The 21711-nt window shown below is 40.7% G+C and overlaps 1 protein-coding gene across 1 annotated transcript in view; it reads left to right on the top strand.

The window, feature by feature from the left end:
• The first annotated feature begins 7030 nt into the window (after positions 1 to 7030).
• The window catches only part of LOC112248441 (leucine-rich repeat transmembrane neuronal protein 4-like), a 69210-nt gene continuing 54529 nt past the window's right edge, over positions 7031 to 21711 (top strand). Inside the window, exons 1-2 of the mRNA XM_024417468.2 lie at positions 7031 to 7574; positions 18133 to 19702. Of these exons, the coding sequence (XP_024273236.1) occupies positions 7571 to 7574; positions 18133 to 19676 (1548 nt within the window). The 5' untranslated portion in view covers positions 7031 to 7570 and the 3' untranslated portion in view covers positions 19677 to 19702. The remainder of the gene's footprint in view (positions 7575 to 18132; positions 19703 to 21711) is intronic.

The following is a 21711-nucleotide window of genomic DNA, read 5'->3' as shown; positions in this document are numbered from 1 at the left end:
CACGAAAGTACTGTTTGAATGAATGCTTACGAGCCTGCTGCTGCCTACCATCGCTCAGTCAGACTGCTCTATCAAATCATAGACTTAATTATAACATAATAAAACACAGAAATACGAGTCATCAATATGGTCGAATCCAGAAACTATCATTTCGAAAAGAAAACGTTTATTATTTCAGTGAAATACGGAACCGTTCGGTATTTTATCTAACGGGTGGCATCTCTAAGTGTAAATATTCTTGTTACATTGCACAACCTTCAATGTTTTGTCATAATTATGTAAAATTCTGGCAAATTAGTTCGCAATGAGCCAGGCTGCCCAAACGGTTGCATATACCCTGACTCTGCGTGCAATGAACGCAAGAGAAATGACACAATTTCACCTGGTTAATATTGCCTGCTAACCTGGATTTCTTTTAGCTAAATATGCAGGTTTAAAAATATATACTTCTGTGTATTGATTTTAAGAAAGGCATTGGTGTTTATGGTTAGGTACAGTCATCCAACAATTGTGCTTTTTTTCCGCAAATGCGCTTTTGTTAAATCATCCCCCAGCGTTGCATCGATTATATGCAACGCAGGACACGCTAGATAAACAAGTAATATCATCAACCATGTGTAGTTACAACTAGTGATTATGATTGATTGTTTTTTTTATAAGATAAGTTTAATGCTAGCTAGCAACTTAACTTGGCTTCTACTGCATTCGCGTAACAGGCAGGCTCCTCGTGGAGTGCAATGAGAGGCAGGTGATTAGAGCATTGTTAACTGTTGCAAGATTATATCCCCCGAGCTCACAAGGTGAAAATCTGTTGTTCTGCCCCTGAACAAGGCAGTTAACCCACCGTTCCTAGGCCGTCATTGAAAATAAGAATGTGTTCTGAAATGACTTGCCTAGTTAAATAAAGGTATAAAAAAATCTGCGCCCAAAAATACAGATTACCGATTGTTATGAAAACTTTAAATCGGCCATTCAGATTAATCGGTCGACCTCTAATGCAGAGATCATCCGTTCACCTACTCTGCGTCTCAAAGACATGGCGGTTGGGGCCAAAAATCTCACATTTGGACTCATCACACCAAAGGACAGATTTCCACCGGTCTAATGTCCATTGTGTTTCTTGGCCCAAGCAAGTCTCTTCTTATTATTAGTGTCCTTTAGTAGTGATTTCTTTGCAACAATTCGACAATGATGGCCTGATTCACACAGTCTCCTGAACAGTTGTTGATGTGTCTGTTACAGGAACTCTGAAGCATGTATTTGGGCTGCAATTTCTGAGTCAAGTAACTCTCTAGTGAACTTATTCTCTCTGCAGCAGAGGTAACTCTGGGTCTTCCTTTCCTGTGGTGGTCCTCTTGAGCCAGTTTCATCATAGCGCTTGATGGTTTTTGCGACTGCACTTGAAGAATCTTTCAAAGTTCTTGAAATTTTCCAGATTGACTGACCTTCATGTCTTAAATGAATGATGGACTGTCATTTCTCTTTACTTATTTGAGCTATTCTTGCCATAATATGGACTTTTACCAAATAGGGCTGTCTACTGTATACCACCCCTACCTTGTCACAACATAACTGATTGGCTCAAATGCTTTAATAAGAAGGAAAGAAATTCCACAAATTAACTTTTAACAAGGCACACCTGTTAATTGAAATGCATTCCAGGTGACTACCTCATGAAGTTGGTTGAGGGAATGCCTTGATGACAGCTTTGCACACTCTTGGCAAAGGGTGGCTTATTTGAAGAATATAAAATGTATTTTGATTTAACACTTTTTTGTTGTTGTTGGTAACTACATGTTTCCATATGTGTTATTTCATAGTTTTGATGTCTTCACTATTATTCTACAATGTAGAAAATAGTAAAATTAAAGAAAAACCCTTGAATGAGTAGGTGTCAACTTTTGACTGGTACTTGGTTATAACTTGTCACGCTGATCTTAAAGGGACAGTGCGAGATTTTGTCAATTAAGCACTTTTTCTACTTACCCAGTTCATGGAATCCGTAAACTCATGGATACCACTTATGTCTAAGCATGCGGTTTTGGCATATATTACAAACAATATTTGGTGGCGGTGACAAAAATGAACAGAGGAAACACTGCCATACAAGGCTTGCTTTGGTTTTGCATGGTGGTTTGTTTGCTTTGGTTTGGTTTTGGCTCATTTGGTCTTCTATTTTTACTCTTTTCAGATGCAACTGTGGATTAAAAAGGAGGAATGGTGGCCTGTCACCAAAGCAAGCTGATCTATGCAAACAGCAGTAAATGATTTACCTAAATTGCACTAATCATTCATTGTTTATCTATTTTTCAGTATTCAAAGTGTTTGTTTTCGATAGCCTTATATTTTAAAATAAAGAGCAGTTTATTTTAATAAGACTCATCTTTACCTGCTCTCTATGTAATAGCACTTTCAGATGTTCTGACAGCAGATGGCATGCTTACACCATTTTGTTTGAGAATGTTTTATTTTGACAATGATGGAGGATTTTAAACTTGGTGTCTATGCAAAGTGGTCTTGATGTTCAGTTTCTCCCATTAATAATTTTCAGACTAATGCTTTTACATTTTTAACCGTAGATTGCAGTTTTTGAGGATATTGTACATTCATGGGACTTTCATGACTCCTCATTGGAGTTAAATTAAATGTTTGAAGATGGAACAATTGGGTAATTAAGCTATATGGCAGAATTAAACTCAGAATTATTCTAAATAACTGTATTTGCCTGTATGTTGTGCAGGTAAACAGGAGGCCTGACTCAGTCCACTTAGACTTGGGTCTCAGTAGCTGCCCCACAGCTACATTCTCTTGGTCGCTTCCTCTGCATGGCTTCACATTTCATTTAAGAGGGTGCAGTAACCGCATTCTTCCTGTTCTCTCTGTTGGGATTACTGTAAGAAGGGTACTGTGCCTTCAGAAGGAGAACTGGCACCATGGTAAATAACCTTTAGAGTTCTGTAGCACATCATCAAAGGTAATTTGATCACAGGTTCCCAAATGGAAGAGAATTAAGTGATGTTTTCTGATTGCCTGGCAAAGTAAAGAAGACAGATCTTAAGATACACGGAATGCATTACTTAATTTGTACTCCAAGACATTCCAGTGACTGAGCCCTGCATACTTATCATGCAGTAGTTTTCTGTAACCTAATGACTGCACCAGCTAAAAAGACACGACCGATTGGGTTTGAAAGTGCAACAAGACTGGTAGACTTCTGAGCTGAAGTCTCTGCATTACCTTTGAGAGTTAACAGGTTTAGGCAAGATTATTCAATACACATGTGCTCCAAAAGTTATTTTCATTAAACATTGTGATGCCATCGAGGCTGAAATACTTTATTTACCAAAACCTCTAGCCGGAGAGGAGTAGTGGTTTTCATTATTTCACAAATATCAACATACAGTAACTCTCAAATCTGGAAATGGAAGAGCTGAAGTCTGCACTCAGATTATCAACAAAATACATTTTTCCCAAGCTTCTCTTGTACACCTAACTCATTAATAGTATTATCAAGACTTGGTATCTTTTGATACTTTTGTTCCAAGGATATCACAATATTGATGGTAAATAGGTTTGCCAGTTTTCTACAGGTTTTTTCTTATGTAGGCAATACAAGAAGAAGACGGAACACAATTGGTCAGAAAAAGAACAAAGTCCTTGTGAAGAAGTTCAAGAATAAAGGGAGACCTTCTTAAAAGGGAATTACAGTCTCAATACTGAACCAGACATTCCTCAAGCACAAGTTGTCGGAGTAGCCCTCATTGCAATTAAAGTAAGCAAAAGTGTCAAAGTTTGAACCTCTCCCGGCAGCCCACCTAATTGCTGAGGTGGCTTGTTTCATCGAATAGTATTATTTGTATATTTCCATAATGTGTTACAGTGGGAATCATCCAGGACAGGTCTTTCCCTTGTTCAATTATTCAGGGCTCAGTCACAGACAGTCATTAAAGTTTCATGGGAGGCAATTTGGAGGCAGTGCTGGTTGCTTTAGAAAACAAAAAGCCCTCTCTGCCTTTGGAAGTGCATGTTGTGAACTTGTGATGGAGGTAAAATGAAATTCATCATTACATTTGTGGACTATTATTGACCCAGAAACTAAAAGGTGGAATTGTATGGTGACCAAATGTATTTGATTAGGTATGTCACTCAAAGTTCTTCTCAAAGATAGCAAGTTTAAGTTATCTATAAGGCTAACTCATTTGCTGTATGAGACTGAGGAACACATCCACAATAGTCAGGAGTTCTCAAGAAAACATTTAATACTGATGCACACAAATAGATGCCCCAAAAAGTTTGTCTCCTTATAATTGTCAGATTTAGAAATGTATTCTTGCCAGTGCTTAAAAACTAAGAGGTAACATGCACACTTAGAAATAACACTTGTTTTGGGAAATACTAATATTACAAAAATATTACTTTGATCATTCTGCATGCCTTGAATCCTCTTAACAGCAAAATCACATGCCCACATAAATATCCTTGAGTAGAAAATGGGTCATGTAAGATTTTTTTAGGGAGGTAATTAAAACTTTGAGTGTATGTGGCTTGACATGGGATAATACATACACAACAGCAGCTTACTGTAATACTTTGCTGGTAAAGATTAGGTTGGAAAATATCTGAATCTCCTAAATACAAATTTCAGGCAATTTGTTTTTAGAGATTACAAATATTTTACAAATAAAGTGCAGTGCTCTAAATTGCTGACAGAAATCTTACCGAGATGGGAAAGGAAGTAAAAATGACATTCTTTCTCAAGGACAGTTAAGTTGTTCAGTTGAATTGCAACAGCAATATTCAAACATGCACAGGCCAGGGACAGTGCATGACAGGCAGTCCTGGGCAGGCCAGTTTCTCTCATGAATTCACTGTTAAAGATGTTTGAAAATGTTTTGTAGGAGGACCATCATACTACATTTTCTTCTCTATTCTTCTGTTTATTCTGTTGAAGTCTGAATATGTTTATTCACATTTACTCCTACAATAGGTCTTGATATTGTTCCTTTCAGGCATGTTTTCACGTCAGTGGCTATTTGAAGGATTTTATGCTTGCTCTATTCTTAGCGCCAACTCACACTGGTAGCATGACTACTTGCAGTGTTTTAATTTCCAATTGTCAGGGTATAAATATTCCATTTGCTCTGGGCTCCATTCCCAGAATAAGATGTGAATACATGAGCTGAATTAGACTTTTTAACACCCTGATTACCAAAATAAACTAAATGAACTAAAATGTGTTGGTTATTTGTCCCTTACATTTTTATGTGGTTATATGCAGGTGTAAAATGTGGATTTTGGACATTGCATTGTGATGGAACTCCATTCCTGGTTAATCCTCCAATGTAACAACTATCTTTAGTCAATCTTTGGTCAGTCTATTAACTTACTTTCTGCATTCATAAAACGCATGATGGCATCACAATGTTATCCCTTGGGCTGTGCTGCCTGCCTAATGGCTTGATTGGTGTCACCTGTTTTGTTGTCATATCACATGCCAACTGCAGTGTATTAGTGATGTGAGCTAAAGTGTCCATTTTTGTAGTTAGTGTGGTCACTAAAAGGGCCACACCAGAAATGACTGTGAGCTTGAGTCAAAGTCCCATTAAGAGGTCATGAGAGGCAGCGTTTGTTTATTCATGACACATTTAAGTGAGTAAGTGCAAAGTGCAACAATGGCTGAGTAGTGGCCAAAAGTATGTGGACCCCCTTCAAATTGGTAGATTTGGCTATTTCAGCCACACTTGCTGACTGACAGGTGTATGAAATTGATCACACAGCCATGCAATCTCAGCTAGAACTGCCCCGGTCAACTGTAAGTGCTGTTATTGTGAAGTGGACACAAGCCTAAGATCACCATGCGCAACGACAAGCGCCGGCTGGAGTAGTGTAACGCTCCCTCCGACGTTGGACTCAGAAGCAGTGGAAACGTGGTCTCTGGAGTGATCAATCACGCTTCACCATCTGGCAGTCTGACAGACGAATCTGGGTTAGGTGGCTGCCAGGAGAAAGCTACCTGCCCCAATGCATTGTGCCAACTGTAAACCTTGGTGGAAGAGGAGTAATGGTCTGGAGCTGCTTTTCATGGTTTGGGCTAGGCCCCTTAGTTCCAGTGAAGGGAAATCTTAACGCTACAGCATACAATTACATTCTAGATGATTCTGTGCTTCCAAGTTTGTGGCCACAGCTTAGGGAAAGCCCTTCTTTTTCATCATGACAGTGCCCCATGCACAATGCGAGACCCATATAGAATTGGTTTGTCGAGATCGGTGTGGAAGAACTTGACTGGCCTCCACAGAGCCCTAACCTCAACCCCATCGAACACCTTTGGGATGAATTGGAACACCGGCTGCGAGCCAGGCCTAATCGCCCAACATCAGTGCCCAACCTTCCTAATGCTCTTCTGGCTGAATGGAAGCAAGGCCCCACAGCAATGTTCCAGCATCTAGTGGAAAGCCTTCCCAGAAGAGTGGAGGCTGTTATCGCAGCAAAGGGGGGCCCAACTCCATATTAATGCCATTTATTTTGGAATGAGATGTTCGACAAGAAGGTGTCCGCATACTTTTGGTCATGTAGTGTATCTTTACTGTGCCTCTAAGCCTTTTATTTCCCGGATGGTTTAAATGATGAATGGAACGAAATAAACTGCAGAACATATTGCATATGAAGAGAATTTCTACCGAAATTACTAGTGTAGTCTACACCTGATGCCTTTTTTTCTTGATATATGGGCTAGATGCTTTTAGCCTTGGCTTTAAGTTTAGGCCTGCAACCTTATATGCTTGTTGAAATCAATAAATAATCAGCAACGTTATGTTATTGTGTAGTAGCCTTACAGTTCATTGTTCAGACATAAAAAATGGTCTATTCATTTTGTGTATATTCTTCCATCCATTTGATGGCAACTGCTGGCACGCGTTATGGCCAGGAGAGGGCATCCTTAAAGCCTTGTCTGGCGAGGCTGAGCGCACTGGCATTCGACAGAACTGTATAATTGTATGTATTTCTCTCATCAGGACCAGTTGCGACTAGACTATGGAGCGAAAACCTTTGCCAGTGATCTGCTTGGCTAAATCCCACCAACATAGGCTTTAACTGGCGCTTGCTGACTGGATTACACGCTTGCTGCTCGGAATATCAGCGTATTTTGTTACTTGATAGGCTATTAATTTGGCGTTTCTTGAGTTAACCCACACATAGGCCTAAACTTATTTTCAAAGTGTATTTTCCCATTGGTGGAATGCTGTTTATGGGCTTTTTACATCATCATCTGTTAGAGTACAACGCTTTGCTTTGCTTATGTAATTGGAGTCGTGGTATGCAACTGATATAAGGATACGAGCGCTAAATAAGGCTACTCCATACTTACAAGACTTTTGATCACAGCGGCAGGTGTGCACAGTGCAGTGCCTTTGGCTGTGGAGCAAATTGGCTGCACTGACTTCGCTGCACTGGTTAGTTGAGCGGTGTTGGTTATTTGTCCAACCAAATGAGGACTGCGCGTGACATGCGGGCTTTGGAGTCAAGCATCAGAAGGCTCTAACCTGTGGAAAGAAGCCGACAGCACGCAGACATGGGTATGTTGAAGACAATATGAAAGAATGTGTTCCATTTGTCCATATACATTGTGCTCATGTTAGGCAAGACAACAGCTCAGAAACGAAGGAATCACGTCATTGATTACATGATTGTGTCAAAACCCATGTGTTATGTATTTCCTATGCTACTGGAATATATTGATAGGCCTATAATTTCTTCACAAAATAGAGAAAATCCCTAGAGGCATAATGCCATGCAGACCCTCACACATTGAACGGAACACCATTATCAATCTGCCGCATGCCAATACGAATGTGCCTCAGGGGTAGGTTAGGGTAGCAGCCTTTATGAAATTAGCCTACCAGGCAGACAGCAGGTTTAGAAACGATCTTGTATCTCAAATGTCTTGCTATTAAGTTATAGCTTTGATAACTTTATTCCTTGTCTCGAGATTGTAACCAGAGCAAGGACAGACTATGGTCACTACACATAATACAGCTTTTATATATAATAGCCTAGATAAATCGTTTTCACTTTGATCAACAGGTTTGCTATGTTTTTGGTTTTATCAGTGTCTGCCTTCATTGGATGATGTTTTGACACTGTTCTCCTGAGCATAATGCCCCAGCTAACAAATCTAGGAAGATATATCGTTTTTGTAATGTTACCCATAATGTTCCCATAATGTATGAGTGTCCAGTTTTCCTGTTAGTTAGGGGAACATTCTATCTATGTTAGCAAAAACCTTCTGAGATTGTTTTTGTTGGTTCCCTTAATGTATGAGTGTCCAGTGTTTCTGTTAGAGGAACATTCTATCTATGTTAGCAAAAAAACTGACATTTTTTTTGTTGTTGCATGTTTTGCTATTAAATTTAGAACATTTCACCAACCAAACATACACAGAACATGGTTGCCATGTTCCCAGAATATAATATATACATTTTCTAGACACGTTTCTTGGGAAGTTGGAAGAACATTCATGTGTCCAGTTTTCTGAGGGTTGGGAGAATAGTCTATCAATGTCCCACCAAACATGGTTGTCATGTTCTCAGAATGTACAATTTAAATGTTCTCAACACGTTTCATTGGAAGGTTGCATCAGTTGATAGGGAGTAGCCTAATGGTCCCAAATAAATGACCTCCCCCCCATACATATCATGCATTGTTACTGTTGCCAAGGCCATGATTGGTGAATCACTGATCCATTCATAGCTCTTTTTGTCTGTTGGCAAGGTTAGGGATGCTCACACACAGTGCTTTTAACATAGTGTTTTCAACTTAGATATTTGACACACAATTACATTGTGCATTATCATTTATAGAGCAAATATTATTCTACAACCTGGGATTTGAACTCACAATCTCTTGGTTTACAGCATTCAGATCTTCCTGCTACACCACTATGTCTATGTCATTTATCAGTTAATTTGACTATACTCTCTCATCATTGATTTGATTGACTTTTTCAACAATTAAGCACTTTCTGTATTGTTATCTATTGTTGGTGGGGAATATTAAGCTGTTTTAATGATACTCCTCAATCACTATGATCAATACAAGTTTTCTTGAGTGTACTTTTAACAGAGCTGAGATTTACTTTTAACAGAGCTGAGATTTACTTAATTCTATTATTTACACATATCAAGTTGTTTCACATCTACACAAGTGCTTAGGGAGTAGGGGTTAGGGTTTATTCTGGTTAGGGTCTAACTATACTGGTCCAATAAGCACATACCCTAGAGATATCCCTTATTGAGACAGTTGTTAGGGTGTTTGTCATTGGTGCTGGTGGCCTGGGTTCAAGACCTGCTAGGGGAGTCACCCTACACTCAGATTCTTAGCAATATATGTTAATAATGTCATTATTTGGCAACAATTACAACACACTTATCTGATCTAATTCAAATTTGTTTCTCATTCAAAGATGGGAATCGGTAGAATTCTAGATAGAGTTCTCTTTGAGATGCTCAGCTATCTTCTTTTTGAAATCCACACCACATATACTATGTAGAACTAACGTGTGTCTCTCATTAGGAATCACATCAGCTCTCCTCATTGCATTTCCAGTGGCATGTATTCATGGATGCCAAGGAAAGCCAGGCTTCCCCCAAAAATGTACCAAGAAAAAAATGAACAAACTGATTTATTATTTAGTCTCTCTGTGTTTCATAAATTTCCTTCAATTCACAAGTGGCTGAATGTATCTCACCAGAGAAAGCATCTGAGCAAATTTAACAGCCCCCCTCTGTCTCAGTATGTGTAGCGTATCTATCTGATGCTGTCAAAAAGAGAATGCCATTATTGCCGCGAGTAGCATTGACTGCAAGGGAAGCCAGCGACCATTTGGCCTCCCTTGATAAAAAATACAAATAATAATAGCCAATCAGTGTTAAGATAAACTGGGTGAGCTCAGCTGTGAATGGTACTGGTGCACCAAAACAAATGTCAAGGAAAGACAGTTTGTATTTGGCTTCAGACCAATCACATCAAAAGCCAAACGTCATTGACAGAACAAACATTTGAATTGTTGCATCTCGTGGCGTTGTTGTCCTCCGGTGGCTAGCTAGTTAGCTAAAATTGTCCCTTTCCTAAGTCAGCCATGAATGGAGATAGGGATTTAGTCTGAGCAATTATTATAACGACGATTCTGATCCAACTATAAATTCGACATGTAGCTAGATGTAGTATGCTAATGTTAATTAGATGGCCTGGGGTATCATTGCCCATGAAAGGAAGTTAGGCTAGCAAGCAAGAATTTTAGCCAGGTAGCCTAGGACAACAAAAAACTAAAATCGTGTACTATAGCTTGTTTCCGGTCACAGGTTCAGGAATGGCTGAAAAAAATCACCAAATTTATCTACAATGAACCCTACAAATAGTACTGTTGTGAGCCATAGTCAATCAATCAACAAAAAAACTGTACTTTTAGTCAAAAGATATCTTAAACCTAGAATTTGTTGATACTATGCAACTAGACCAGTTCAGAATTTATGTGAAACATCACAGAATATATGGCACATGAAAATCATAAACAGGTGGTTTATGGAGATAGGTTGGATGGACTGAGAGTAGCTGAGGGGTGGATTTAAAAGTTCATGTTGTATAATAGTTATGGCTGAAAACATGATGTATATTGTATAAGTACTATCTATCCAGATGTAATGTATATAAAAAAATCTAATTACTTTATTCTTGCTATGTAACTACTGTAATAAAAACAACTAAAAAAACATGTACAGTATGTAAATGTGTGTAGAATGTTCAAACAAGGTACTTTTTTTTTTTACTTCGAAAGGCCCGAAAAATAATAATAATAGTAATACAAAATATAAAACCATTTAGACAAAATGAAAGAAGAGGATGGCATCGGCGTTTCTCTACAAGTAGGGTGAGTCAACATGTTTTTTCTACATACACGCGCATGCAGGCACACACACACACAGAAATCAGTACCATGGAGAGCCAACATCATACACTGCTCAAAAAAATAAAGGGAACACTAAAATAACACATCCTAGATCTGAATGAATGAAATATTCTTATTAAATACTTTTTTCTTTACATAGTTGAATGTGCTGACAACAAAATCACACAAAAATTATCAATGGAAATCAAATTTATCAACCCATGGAGGTCTGGATGTGGAGTCACACTCAAAATTAAAGTGGAAAACCACACTACAGGCTGATCCAACTTTGATGTAATGTCCTTAAAATGAGGCTCAGTAGTGTGTGTGGCCTCCACGTGCCTGTATGACCTCCCTACAATGCCTGGGCATGCTCCTGATGAGGTGGCGGATGGTCTCCTGAGGGATCTACTCCCAGACCTGGACTAAAGCATCCGCCAACTCCTGGACAGTCTGTGGTGCAACGTGGCGTTGGTGGATGGAGCGAGACATGATGTCCCAGATGTGCTCAATTGGATTCAGGTCTGGGGAACGGGCGGGCCAGTCCATAGCATCAATGCCTTCCTCTTGCAGGAACTGCTGACACACTCCAGCCACATGAGGTCTAGCATTGTCTTGCATTAGGAGGAACCCAGGGCCAACCGCACCAGCATATGGTCTCACAAGGGGTCTGAGGATCTCATCTCGGTACCTAATGGCAGTCAGGCTACCTCTGGCGAGCACATGGAGGGCTGTGCGGCCCCCCAAAGAAATGCCACCCCACACCATGACTGACCCACCGCCAAACCGGTCATGCTGGAGGATGTTGCAGGCAGCAGAACGTTCTCCACGGCATCTCCAGACTCTGTCACGTCTGTCACATGTGCGCAGTGTGAACCTGCTTTCATCTGTGAAGAGCACAGGGCGCCAGTGGCGAATTTGCCAATCTTGGTATTCTCTGGCAAATGCCAAACGTCCTGCACGGTGTTGGGCTGTAAGCACAACCCCCACCTGTGGACGTCGGGCCCTCAAACCACCCTCATGTAGTCTGTTTCTGACCGTTTGAGCAGACACATGTACATTTGTGGCCTGCTGGAGGTCATTTTGCAGGGCTCTGGCAGTGCTCCTCTTGGTCCTCCTTGCCCAAAGGCGGAGGTAGCGGTCCTGCTGCTGGGTTGTTGCCCTCCTACGGCCTCCTCCATGTCTCCTGATGTACTGGCCTGTTTCCTGGTAGCGCCTCCATGCTCTGGACACTACGCTGACAGACACAGCAAACCTTCTTGCCACAGCTCGCATTGATGGGCCATCCTGGATGAGCTGCACTACCTGGCCACTTGTGTGGGTTGTAGACTCCGTCACAAGCTACCACTAGAGTGAAAGCACCGCCAGCATTCAAAAGTGACCATAACATCAGCCAGGAAGCATAGGAACTGAGAAGTGGTCTGTAGTCACCACCTGCAGAACCACTCCTTTATTGGGGGTGTCTTGCTAATTGCCTATAATTTCCACCTGTTGTCTATTCCATTTGCACAACAACATGTGACATTTATTGTCAATCAGTGTTGCTTCCTAAGTGGACAGTTTGATTTCACAGAAGTGTGATTGACTTGGAGTTACATTGTGTTGTTTAAGTGCTCCCTTTATTTTTTTGAGCAGTGTATTTATCTTACGTTGATTGGACACTAAATAGTTTTGGCCTTAGGCCTATACAGTATACCACAATGTCAAGGCATATGAACTAACAGGTTATAGAGCAAACAGTGCAATTATCGCAACACAAAGGTTGTAATATGCCTTTTTTTCTGGCTTCCCTGGTGAGTTTACTCACGCACCGCTACTGTGCATTTCTATCTGTAACATTCCTAATTTGTTGCCAAAACATGGCCCAAGTGGTAGTGTTGCTTCTGATAGAAACATGCCCAGAACATGGTTGCCATATTCTCAGAATATCAGAAATGTGTATATTTACAGAAGTCTGTACTTTCTCACATTTGCCATTTAAGCAATGATGATGCCAGTTATACCAAAACAATATACAACACAGAATTGCAGCTCCAAGTTTTAATGTGTAAAAACAGACATTTCGACAGAATCACTTGGGATGAACATCCATTCTTGAACTTGTAAATGCATGATATAGATGGTATGTGGTGTGGATGTCAAGAAGACAATGGAGAGATGCTCAGCTATATAGAATTAATAAATATTGATAATTCATGAAAGGTAGTGGAAATGTGGTCATAATTCGTGCTCAAGGGGTAATCCTACATATTCCAATCTTTCAACGAGACACTCATTTGAAATAGATCAGATGAGTGTGTTGTAACTGTTGCCAAATAATGACATTAATATACATGGCTAAGAATGTGACATTAAGAGGATTCCCCTACCGGATCTCAAACCCAGGCTATCAGCACCAATGACGAGCTCCCTAACCACTCTCCCAATAAGGGATATCTCTAGTGCATGTGCTTATTGGGCTAGTATAGTTAGGCCCTGTCCAGAGGAAACCCTAACGCAGGTGTTCGCAAACGATATTTTGATATCTGAAAATTCTTGCGACCCCAACCATGTTATTAACAGCCAATGTTTACTTTTTTCATTGGGGCTATCGCAGTCAATTGCAAAACAGTATTTCTGATTGTATTCTGAACTCACCATCATATACTTTTAATGTGGGGCTATGACAATCAATTGCAAATTAGTCTGACATATTTATCTTATCTTACCACCACTAATGGAGATGGGTGTGCTTGATGCATGTTGCCTCGGAGCTTCTCAAAGTCAGGAGGCGTGGTCGACATTCAACCTGGATCTATATTTTTTTTTTAATGCAGACGAGAGCACTGAATGAGCATTCCATAAGTTTTAATGCATGGAGGGAAACGGCACAGTATTCTGTTTGAGTCAGGAACCAAAGCCGTGAATGGGTTGTCTGCAGCATTCAGTCACATGACAGCTCGATCAGCTGTTCGATTTCACTTACCAGCATGTCAACTGAGCCAGGATTCCAGTCAGGTGGATTTAGCTGATTCGGTCACTCATCTGTAGAATTTGTTGGTATTTCCCCTGCATGCTTGGGTTCAGTTTGTTGAGTTTCCCAAATATGTCTGTTACCTAGGCAAGGAGACACATTTCTTTTCATTACACAGAAAGTCTACAAAGACTGTTTTTTTTACATCCATTGCGGATGACAACAGCTCCCTCTCTCAATTCGAAAAATATTTCCAACACTCCCCCTCTCTGTGTGAAAATAGAACATCTGATCCCATATCTCCACATAGTTTTGAGAACAGGCGTGTGCAATGTAGTTTACAATCAGTTACGTTCTGAATATCTCAGAGTTTTGCACTCAGCTCTTTTTCCACCCGTTTCTCTCGGTGTATCCATTATAGATAAGTGGGTGTAACATACAATGTGTCCATATGGCAGAGGGAGACACATTCATAACTAGAGTGCAGAGGACTGCCAGCAGTCTCGTGATAGATGGAGTTTTTGAGTCGTTCAGTCAGTTGCCTTTTGATTACTAGCTATAGCATCAATTCTTAGTTTCAGAGGGTTATCTGACAACGGTTTTGATGTGAGCTCCTGTGCCTCTACCTCCCCATACATTGTTTTCATCATATCAATTGCAGCTGATAATATCAAAGTCTCTGTAATAGTGTAGGGTTTCATAGCTTAGTCATTCACCAAATGATTGAAGTGCAGCCTTTTCCCACAATCTAAGGGCATTCTCTGGTTGAATTCTAACTTACTAGGCTTGTCAGTTAAGAACAAATTGTTATTTACAATGACAGCCTATGAACAGTGGGTTAACTGCCTTGTTCAGGGGCAGAACAATAGATTTTTACCTTGTCAGCTCAGAGATTCGATCAAGAAAACTTTCGGTTACTGGCCCAACGCTCTAACCACTAGGCTAACTGCCACCCTGGCCGCCACAATCACCTGACCTCAACCTAATTGAGATGGTTTGAGATGAGTTGGACCGCAGAGTGAAGGAAAAGCAGCCAGATTTAAATCATTTTAATTTAGATTTTTAAGGTTAACCACATTACAATGATTTCGAGAGACAAAGACCATATTATTTTTAAAAAGTAAAGATTTTTAACCAGGATTTTGGAAATGCTCCCGCAATCCCATTTTAATATCAGGTGACCCCACATGGGATCGTGACTCCTAGTTTGGGAACCGCTGCCCTAACCCCTCCTCCCATAGGCACTTGTGTATATCTGAAACAACTTGATAGGTGTAAGCAATAGGGTGAATGTGCTGAGTAAATCTCAGATCTGTTAAAAGTACACTCAAGAAAATATTTTATCGATCATAGTGATTCATGAGTGTCATTAAAACAGGTTAACATGCCCCACCGACATCAGACAACAATATTGAAAGCTCTTAAATAGCTGAAATAAGTTAATAAAATCATTGAAGTGAGAATAATCAGAGTAATTTATACAGTACCTTACACAGACATGGTGGTATAGCAGGATTCAGGAAGATCGAAGTAATGTGAACTGAGAGGTTGTGAGTTCAAATTCCAGGTGAGGTTGAATAATAATTTCGGATGAATTGAACACACACAATGTTATCATGTGTGTCAAATATGTCAATTGAAAACACTGTATGTTAAAAGCATTGTGTGTGAGTATCCCTAACATTGCCAAGAGACAAAGAACTATGAGTGGTTCACCAATCAGGGCCTTGATGGGCTTGGTAACATGACATGATGTATAATGATCTTTTTTGGACACATTTGCAACGTTCCCATGAAACTTGTCTAGAACATGAATATCTTATGTTCTGAGAACATGGCAACCATGTTCTGTGTATGTTTGGTGGGATATTGATGGAATATTCTCCTAACCCTCAGAAAACTAGACACAAATGTTTTTGCAACGTTCCCATGAAACTTGTCTAGAACATGAATATCTTATGTTCTGAGAACATGGTAACATTTGACATTAAGGGAATGGTCTCTTGGAAACATCACAGGAACATTTCTATGAAAACGTTAGTTCATGACCAAATTAGACTCTAAAGGGGACGTTGTGGGTAACAAAAAAAAAATCCAGGGCAATGTGTTACATAGAGACAGAGAAATGAACGGGGCAAGAGAATCATGGGCTGATTCTTATGGCTTTTTCTGTAGAATTGCCAACCAGAAACATAGCCTAGCCTACCACTGACTCTTTAGTCTTTTTCTGTCTCAGTTTTTATTTGCATTTATGCATACATTGTTCACAGTCCCACAACTGGGCTGGCAGATTTTTCAGATACCTCTCTTGCCCCATGATATAGTACTCCACTAAATGTCCAATTACTGCAATGAAAGTATTATGATATGTGAGACGGAAGTTCACCACTTTTATAACAGCTTTTATGCCACATAGACTTCTTGTGGCTTGAGCTCACATGTATGGGTCACTAATAGATTTTCTCAAATTACAAATCCCCATCAATTCTCTTTTAATTTACAAATATTACTGCTTGGCCATTTTAACAGTAAAAAAAATCAAGAGCATGATTCCTTTATAGCTGCTATACCTCTTGAACTACTAACCTTCAATATTACCTCACATTACTCTCAATATCACCCACAGGAATACAACATTGATGGATGTGATTGCTAATTAATCTATAAAAGCACACCAGCAGCTGAACTATTGCAGCATGCAGTTTTTGTATTTATACTGAACAAAAATATGAACTCAACATGCAGCAATTTCAAAGATTTTGCTGAGTTACAGTTCATATAAGGAAATCAGTCAATTTAAATAAATTCATTAGGCCCTAATCTATGAATTTCACATGACTGGAAATATAGATATGCATCTGTTGGTCACAGATACCTTTTTAAATAGGTAGGGGTGTGGATCAGAAAACCAGTCAGTATCTGTCGTGACCACCATTTGCCTCATGAAGCGCGACACATCCTTCACATCCTCGCATAGAGTTGATCAGGCTGTTGATTGTGGCATGTGGAATGCTGTCTCACTCCTCCTGAATGGCTGTGTGAAGTTGTCGGATATTAGCGGGAACTGGAGCATGCTGTTGTACCTGTCTATCCAGATCATCCTAAACTTGCAGGCCAGTATGCAGGCCATGGAAGAATTGAGACATTTTCAGCTTCCAGGAATTGTGTACAGATCCTTACGACATGGGCCGAAACATGAGGTAATGTGGCGGATGAATGGCACGACAATGGGCCTCAGGATCTTGTCACGGTATCTCTGTGCATTCATATTGCCATCGATAAATGCAATTGTGTTCTCTGTCCCTAGTTTATGCCTGCCCATACCATAACCCCACCGTCACCATGGGGCACTCTGTTCACAGCGTTGACATCAGCAAACCGCTCACCCACTTGACACCATACACATGGTCTGCGGTTGTGAGGCCGGTTGAACGTACTACAAAATTCTCTGAAGCAGGTTGGAAGCAGCTTATGGTAGAGAAGTTAACATTATATTCTCTGACAACAGCTCTGGTGGACATTCCTGCAGTCAGCATGCCAATTGAACACTCACTCAAAACTTGAGAGATCTGTGGCATTGTGTTGTGTGACAAAAATGCACATTTTAGAGTGGACTTTAATTGCCCCCAGCGCAAGGTGCACCTGTGTAATAATCATGCTGTTTCATCAGCTTCTTGATATGCCACACCTGTCAGATGGATGGATTATCTTGCCAAAGGAGAAATGCTCACTGACAGGGATTTTAACAAATTTGTTCAGAAGATTTGAGAGAAATAAGCTTTTTGTGAGTATGGAATATTTCTGGGATCTTTTTATTTCAGCTCATGAAACATGGGACCAACACTGTACATGTTGCGTTTATATTTTTGTTCAGAGTAAGTTAGATGTTTTACCACACAGTACCACTCTCCACTATTCCCCTAAACAACCCCTAGGTTTCTCAACCTCTGACCGTGGATAGGCACTGGTCCCTAGGATGAAAGCGATTTATTCTCATCTCAAGTGCTAGTTTGAATGTAAGCGGTTCTAGAAGCGGGAAGGACTATAGCCTGCTGGTCCCCTAAAACAAGTTGATAAAGCTTGTTTAAGAAAATAGTGCGGAAAATTAGATCACATTTTCCCTCCCTCTTCATTCATAGTGTCAACATGTTTATTCTCAGCATGATCATTTTAACAGATACTGACATAAACATATACACTTTTTGAGTGTCCTTATCTTTTTTCCCCATGTCTGCAGGATCCCTGATGCGACGTAGATGGTTCATGATCCCATTGTTGGTGCAGGGCTGGCTGCTAGCGTCTCCAATCAGTGAGCGAGCCTGTCCTCAAAGCTGTAGATGTGATGGGAAAATAGTATACTGTGAGTCCAATGCCTTCCGGGATGTGCCAAACAATGTGTCTGTGGGATGCCAGGGCCTCTCTCTGCGCTACAACAGTTTAGTGAATCTCAGAGCTAGTCAGTTCTCAGGCCTGAGTCAGCTTGTTTGGCTTTATCTCGACCACAACTACATTAACACAGTGGACAGCCAAGCCTTCCATGGGGTACGGAGGCTCAAGGAGTTGATTCTCAGCTCTAACAAGATCACACAGCTACAAAACAACACTTTCCATACTGTCCCTAACTTACGCAATCTTGATCTTTCTTACAACAAGCTGCAGGCCCTCCAGCCCAGTCAATTTCAGGGCATGCGGAAGTTGCTCAGTCTCCACTTGCGGTCCAACTCCCTGAAAACTGTCCCAATGCGTGTTTTTCAGGATTTGCGCAATTTGGAATTCCTCGATCTAGGCTACAATAGATTGCGAAGCCTGACTCGAAATGCTTTTGCTGGGCTGCTCAAGTTGATCGAGCTTCATTTGGAACACAATCAATTCTCAAAGATCAACTTCTCTCACTTTCCCCGCCTCACCAACCTGCGGGCACTCTATTTGCAATGGAACCGAATTAAGTCAATAAACCAGGGTCTAACCTGGACGTGGACGTCCTTGCAAAAACTGGACCTTTCTGGAAATGAACTGCAAGTTGTGGATGCCAGTACGTACCAATGTCTCCCCAACCTACAGACCCTGAACTTGGACTCCAATAAGCTTCGCAACATGTCCCAGGAGACAGTGGATGCCTGGATCTCCCTCACCACCATCAGCCTAGCTGGTAATGTGTGGTACTGTAGCCCTACCATCTGCCCCTTAGTGGCCTGGCTGAGGAACTTCAAGGGGAACAAGGAGACCACTATGATTTGTGCTGGGCCTAAGGAGGCCCAAGGAGAGAAAGTGATCGATGCAGTAGAGACATTTAGTATCTGTAAGGTCACTCCCACCACCCCTTTTGTCTCAACCACAGCCTCCCTCAACATCCCATCTCAGCCTGAGCTCCTGCCCCTTCCCACGTTGTCTCGGGTTGAAGAGGAGTTGACTCGCAGTGCTACGACCATTCCGTCTCCTTCAGGGGTCTCCCCTACCACCCCAGAGCAAGACTTTGAGTATGTGTCTCTCCATAAGATTATTGCTGGCTGTGTGGCACTTTTCCTGTCGGTGGCTATAATTCTCCTGGTTATTTATGTGTCCTGGAAGCGCTACCCCAACAGCATTAAGCAGCTCCAGCAGCGCTCCATGGTCAAAAAGCAGCGAAAGAATGTGCGGGAAACAGAAAGCACTCTCAGCTCACCTCTGCAAGAGTATTATGTGGACTACAAACCTGCAAACTCTGCAACTATGGATGTGCTGGTTAATGGGACTGGACCCTACACATACACAATCTCAGGCTCCAGAGAATGTGAGGTATGATCCATTTCCACTGCTGGGCACCAGAGGTAAATTTCTCAGTGATTTTGGGGATAAAAATATATTTTACATTATCCTCTTGCTCTGTTTGTTTGTTGGATAGGAAATATGAGTCAATGCATTGTGACTTGAGTCATAACATGCCAGGCTAGTTCAGATCTATTTGTAAACCCAGATCATGTTGTAAAGTACAGTATGCCTCTTTCAGTCAAAAAATAAGCATCATGAATTGATTAAGAGAGAGTGAAGCTTGAGCTTTCCTGCACTCCTGTGTGAATATATATCTTACTGTAGTCAAAATAGAATGATTACATTTTTTTTTTACATACCATATCAAGTCACTGTGCAGTGAGTCTTTGCCTATCGTGTATATTCGCTACAACAGCAAACCTTGCCGATGGCTTTTTATGTGGTAAAATGTCACTATTGTCTTATTTGAACTCTCACTCTCTTACTTACTATCTTGATTGTGATAAATTGACAGAGGCTATACCTTTATCACCTCTCAGGTGTAATGGCTGGTATATTACATGACATTAAAGCTCAGTAAAGGTATTTAATTATCAAGTACAGCAGATCCTCAGTAGAGGATAAGTTCAATCTAAAGTATTATCTCAAACCTGGCCTCTCTCTCTCAATGCCTCTTTCATTAGATGTTTCTGGTTCTAGCCAAAGAGGTGCAAAACCAAGCAGGTTTTTGTTGACAATGTACTACCACAGTAAGCAGATGCCCTTGATGTTGTAAGACTGCAATCAGGCTGTTTTCTTACAGTTTATAAACAGGACATTGGAAGTCTGCATTGGAGATCTGAGACTGAGTGAGAGGCTGTGTAGCGAGCTACACTGAGTGGTTTAGAACTGAGTAACAGAGGAATGTATACTGTAAAGCAGTGTTTCCCAACCACTGGTAAGATGCACATGAGGGGTACTTCAGGGGTACTCCGGGCAGAGCAATATTCAGTTGGTGGTACTATAACCAAAAAAGGTTGGAAACCACTGAGGTAGAAGGGAAAGGCAGAGAAGGAAAGTGGAAACAAGGTTCATGGACTAGAAAGGTTTTCCCTTTACTACTTTTACCCTTTAACATATCACCACTATTTTATCCAACCACCTGTGTTTCCTCTGATGTCTCTCAAAGCCTCATTTGATAAAGATTAAGCGGATTTATGGTCATCAGTTCATTGATTTGTTTCCCAGCCAAAATAATTATTGGAAAGAGAGGGGACATTGCGTAATTGCGCCACCAGATGAATAAAAATCTGACACAGGGAGCCCCAGCAGATCTCATACTGTTAAGCTTTACAAATTGAGCATAACAATAATGTGAACTGATATTATGGCCCTCTGGCCCCCTTAATTACAAGCCATCTAATCAGATTAAGCCAGTCTATTTCGCACATTTTACCTTACAGCTGCAGTATTACAGTGTAGCATACATTGAAATAATACTTATCAAAAGTAAAGCAATGGCATTCATATTTTGACTACTGAAGATGGAAATTCATGCTGCATAGCTTCTTTTTACATGACCATTTCTCAGGACCACAGACAGATGCTAAGGGGTTGAGGGAGGAAGTCGCACAGAAATACTTATTGATTTGCCCATGCTTAATTAGGCACTTTTGCGTGTGCCCTCTTTCCCTGATGCCATGTATCTGCCTTCCCCTGTATTGCTGCTGGTTGGCCTTTGGCAGAATAGTAGATAATGATTAACAGGGCATGCTTTGCTTAGGGAGATATAGCAGGGCCACTTAAGTCTGCACCTTTCTCTCTGACTCAGTGTTCCCTTTGGTAGCCAAAAGTCCCATACACATTGGAGTGGAGAAATGTTGCTCATGAATTGCACCAATATTATAGAAGGTAGTTTCTATTTCCTATAATATATTAGCACCACTTACCAGTGCTTTGCCTTGTTGTAGTATGTTTTTCTTCATTTCCTCCTCAAGTATCTCAAATCCCACATAACACACCGAAGGCGAAAGCAAAAATGTATTTTAGATGCATGTTCTCAGTAATGTCATCCATTATTAAGTGCACA

Source organism: Oncorhynchus tshawytscha, linkage group LG04 (genome assembly GCF_018296145.1).
Source record: "Oncorhynchus tshawytscha isolate Ot180627B linkage group LG04, Otsh_v2.0, whole genome shotgun sequence".
NCBI lineage: Eukaryota > Metazoa > Chordata > Actinopteri > Salmoniformes > Salmonidae > Oncorhynchus > Oncorhynchus tshawytscha.
Note: the sequence above shows the minus strand (reverse complement) of the source record. Positions and strands in the feature narration are given on the sequence as shown.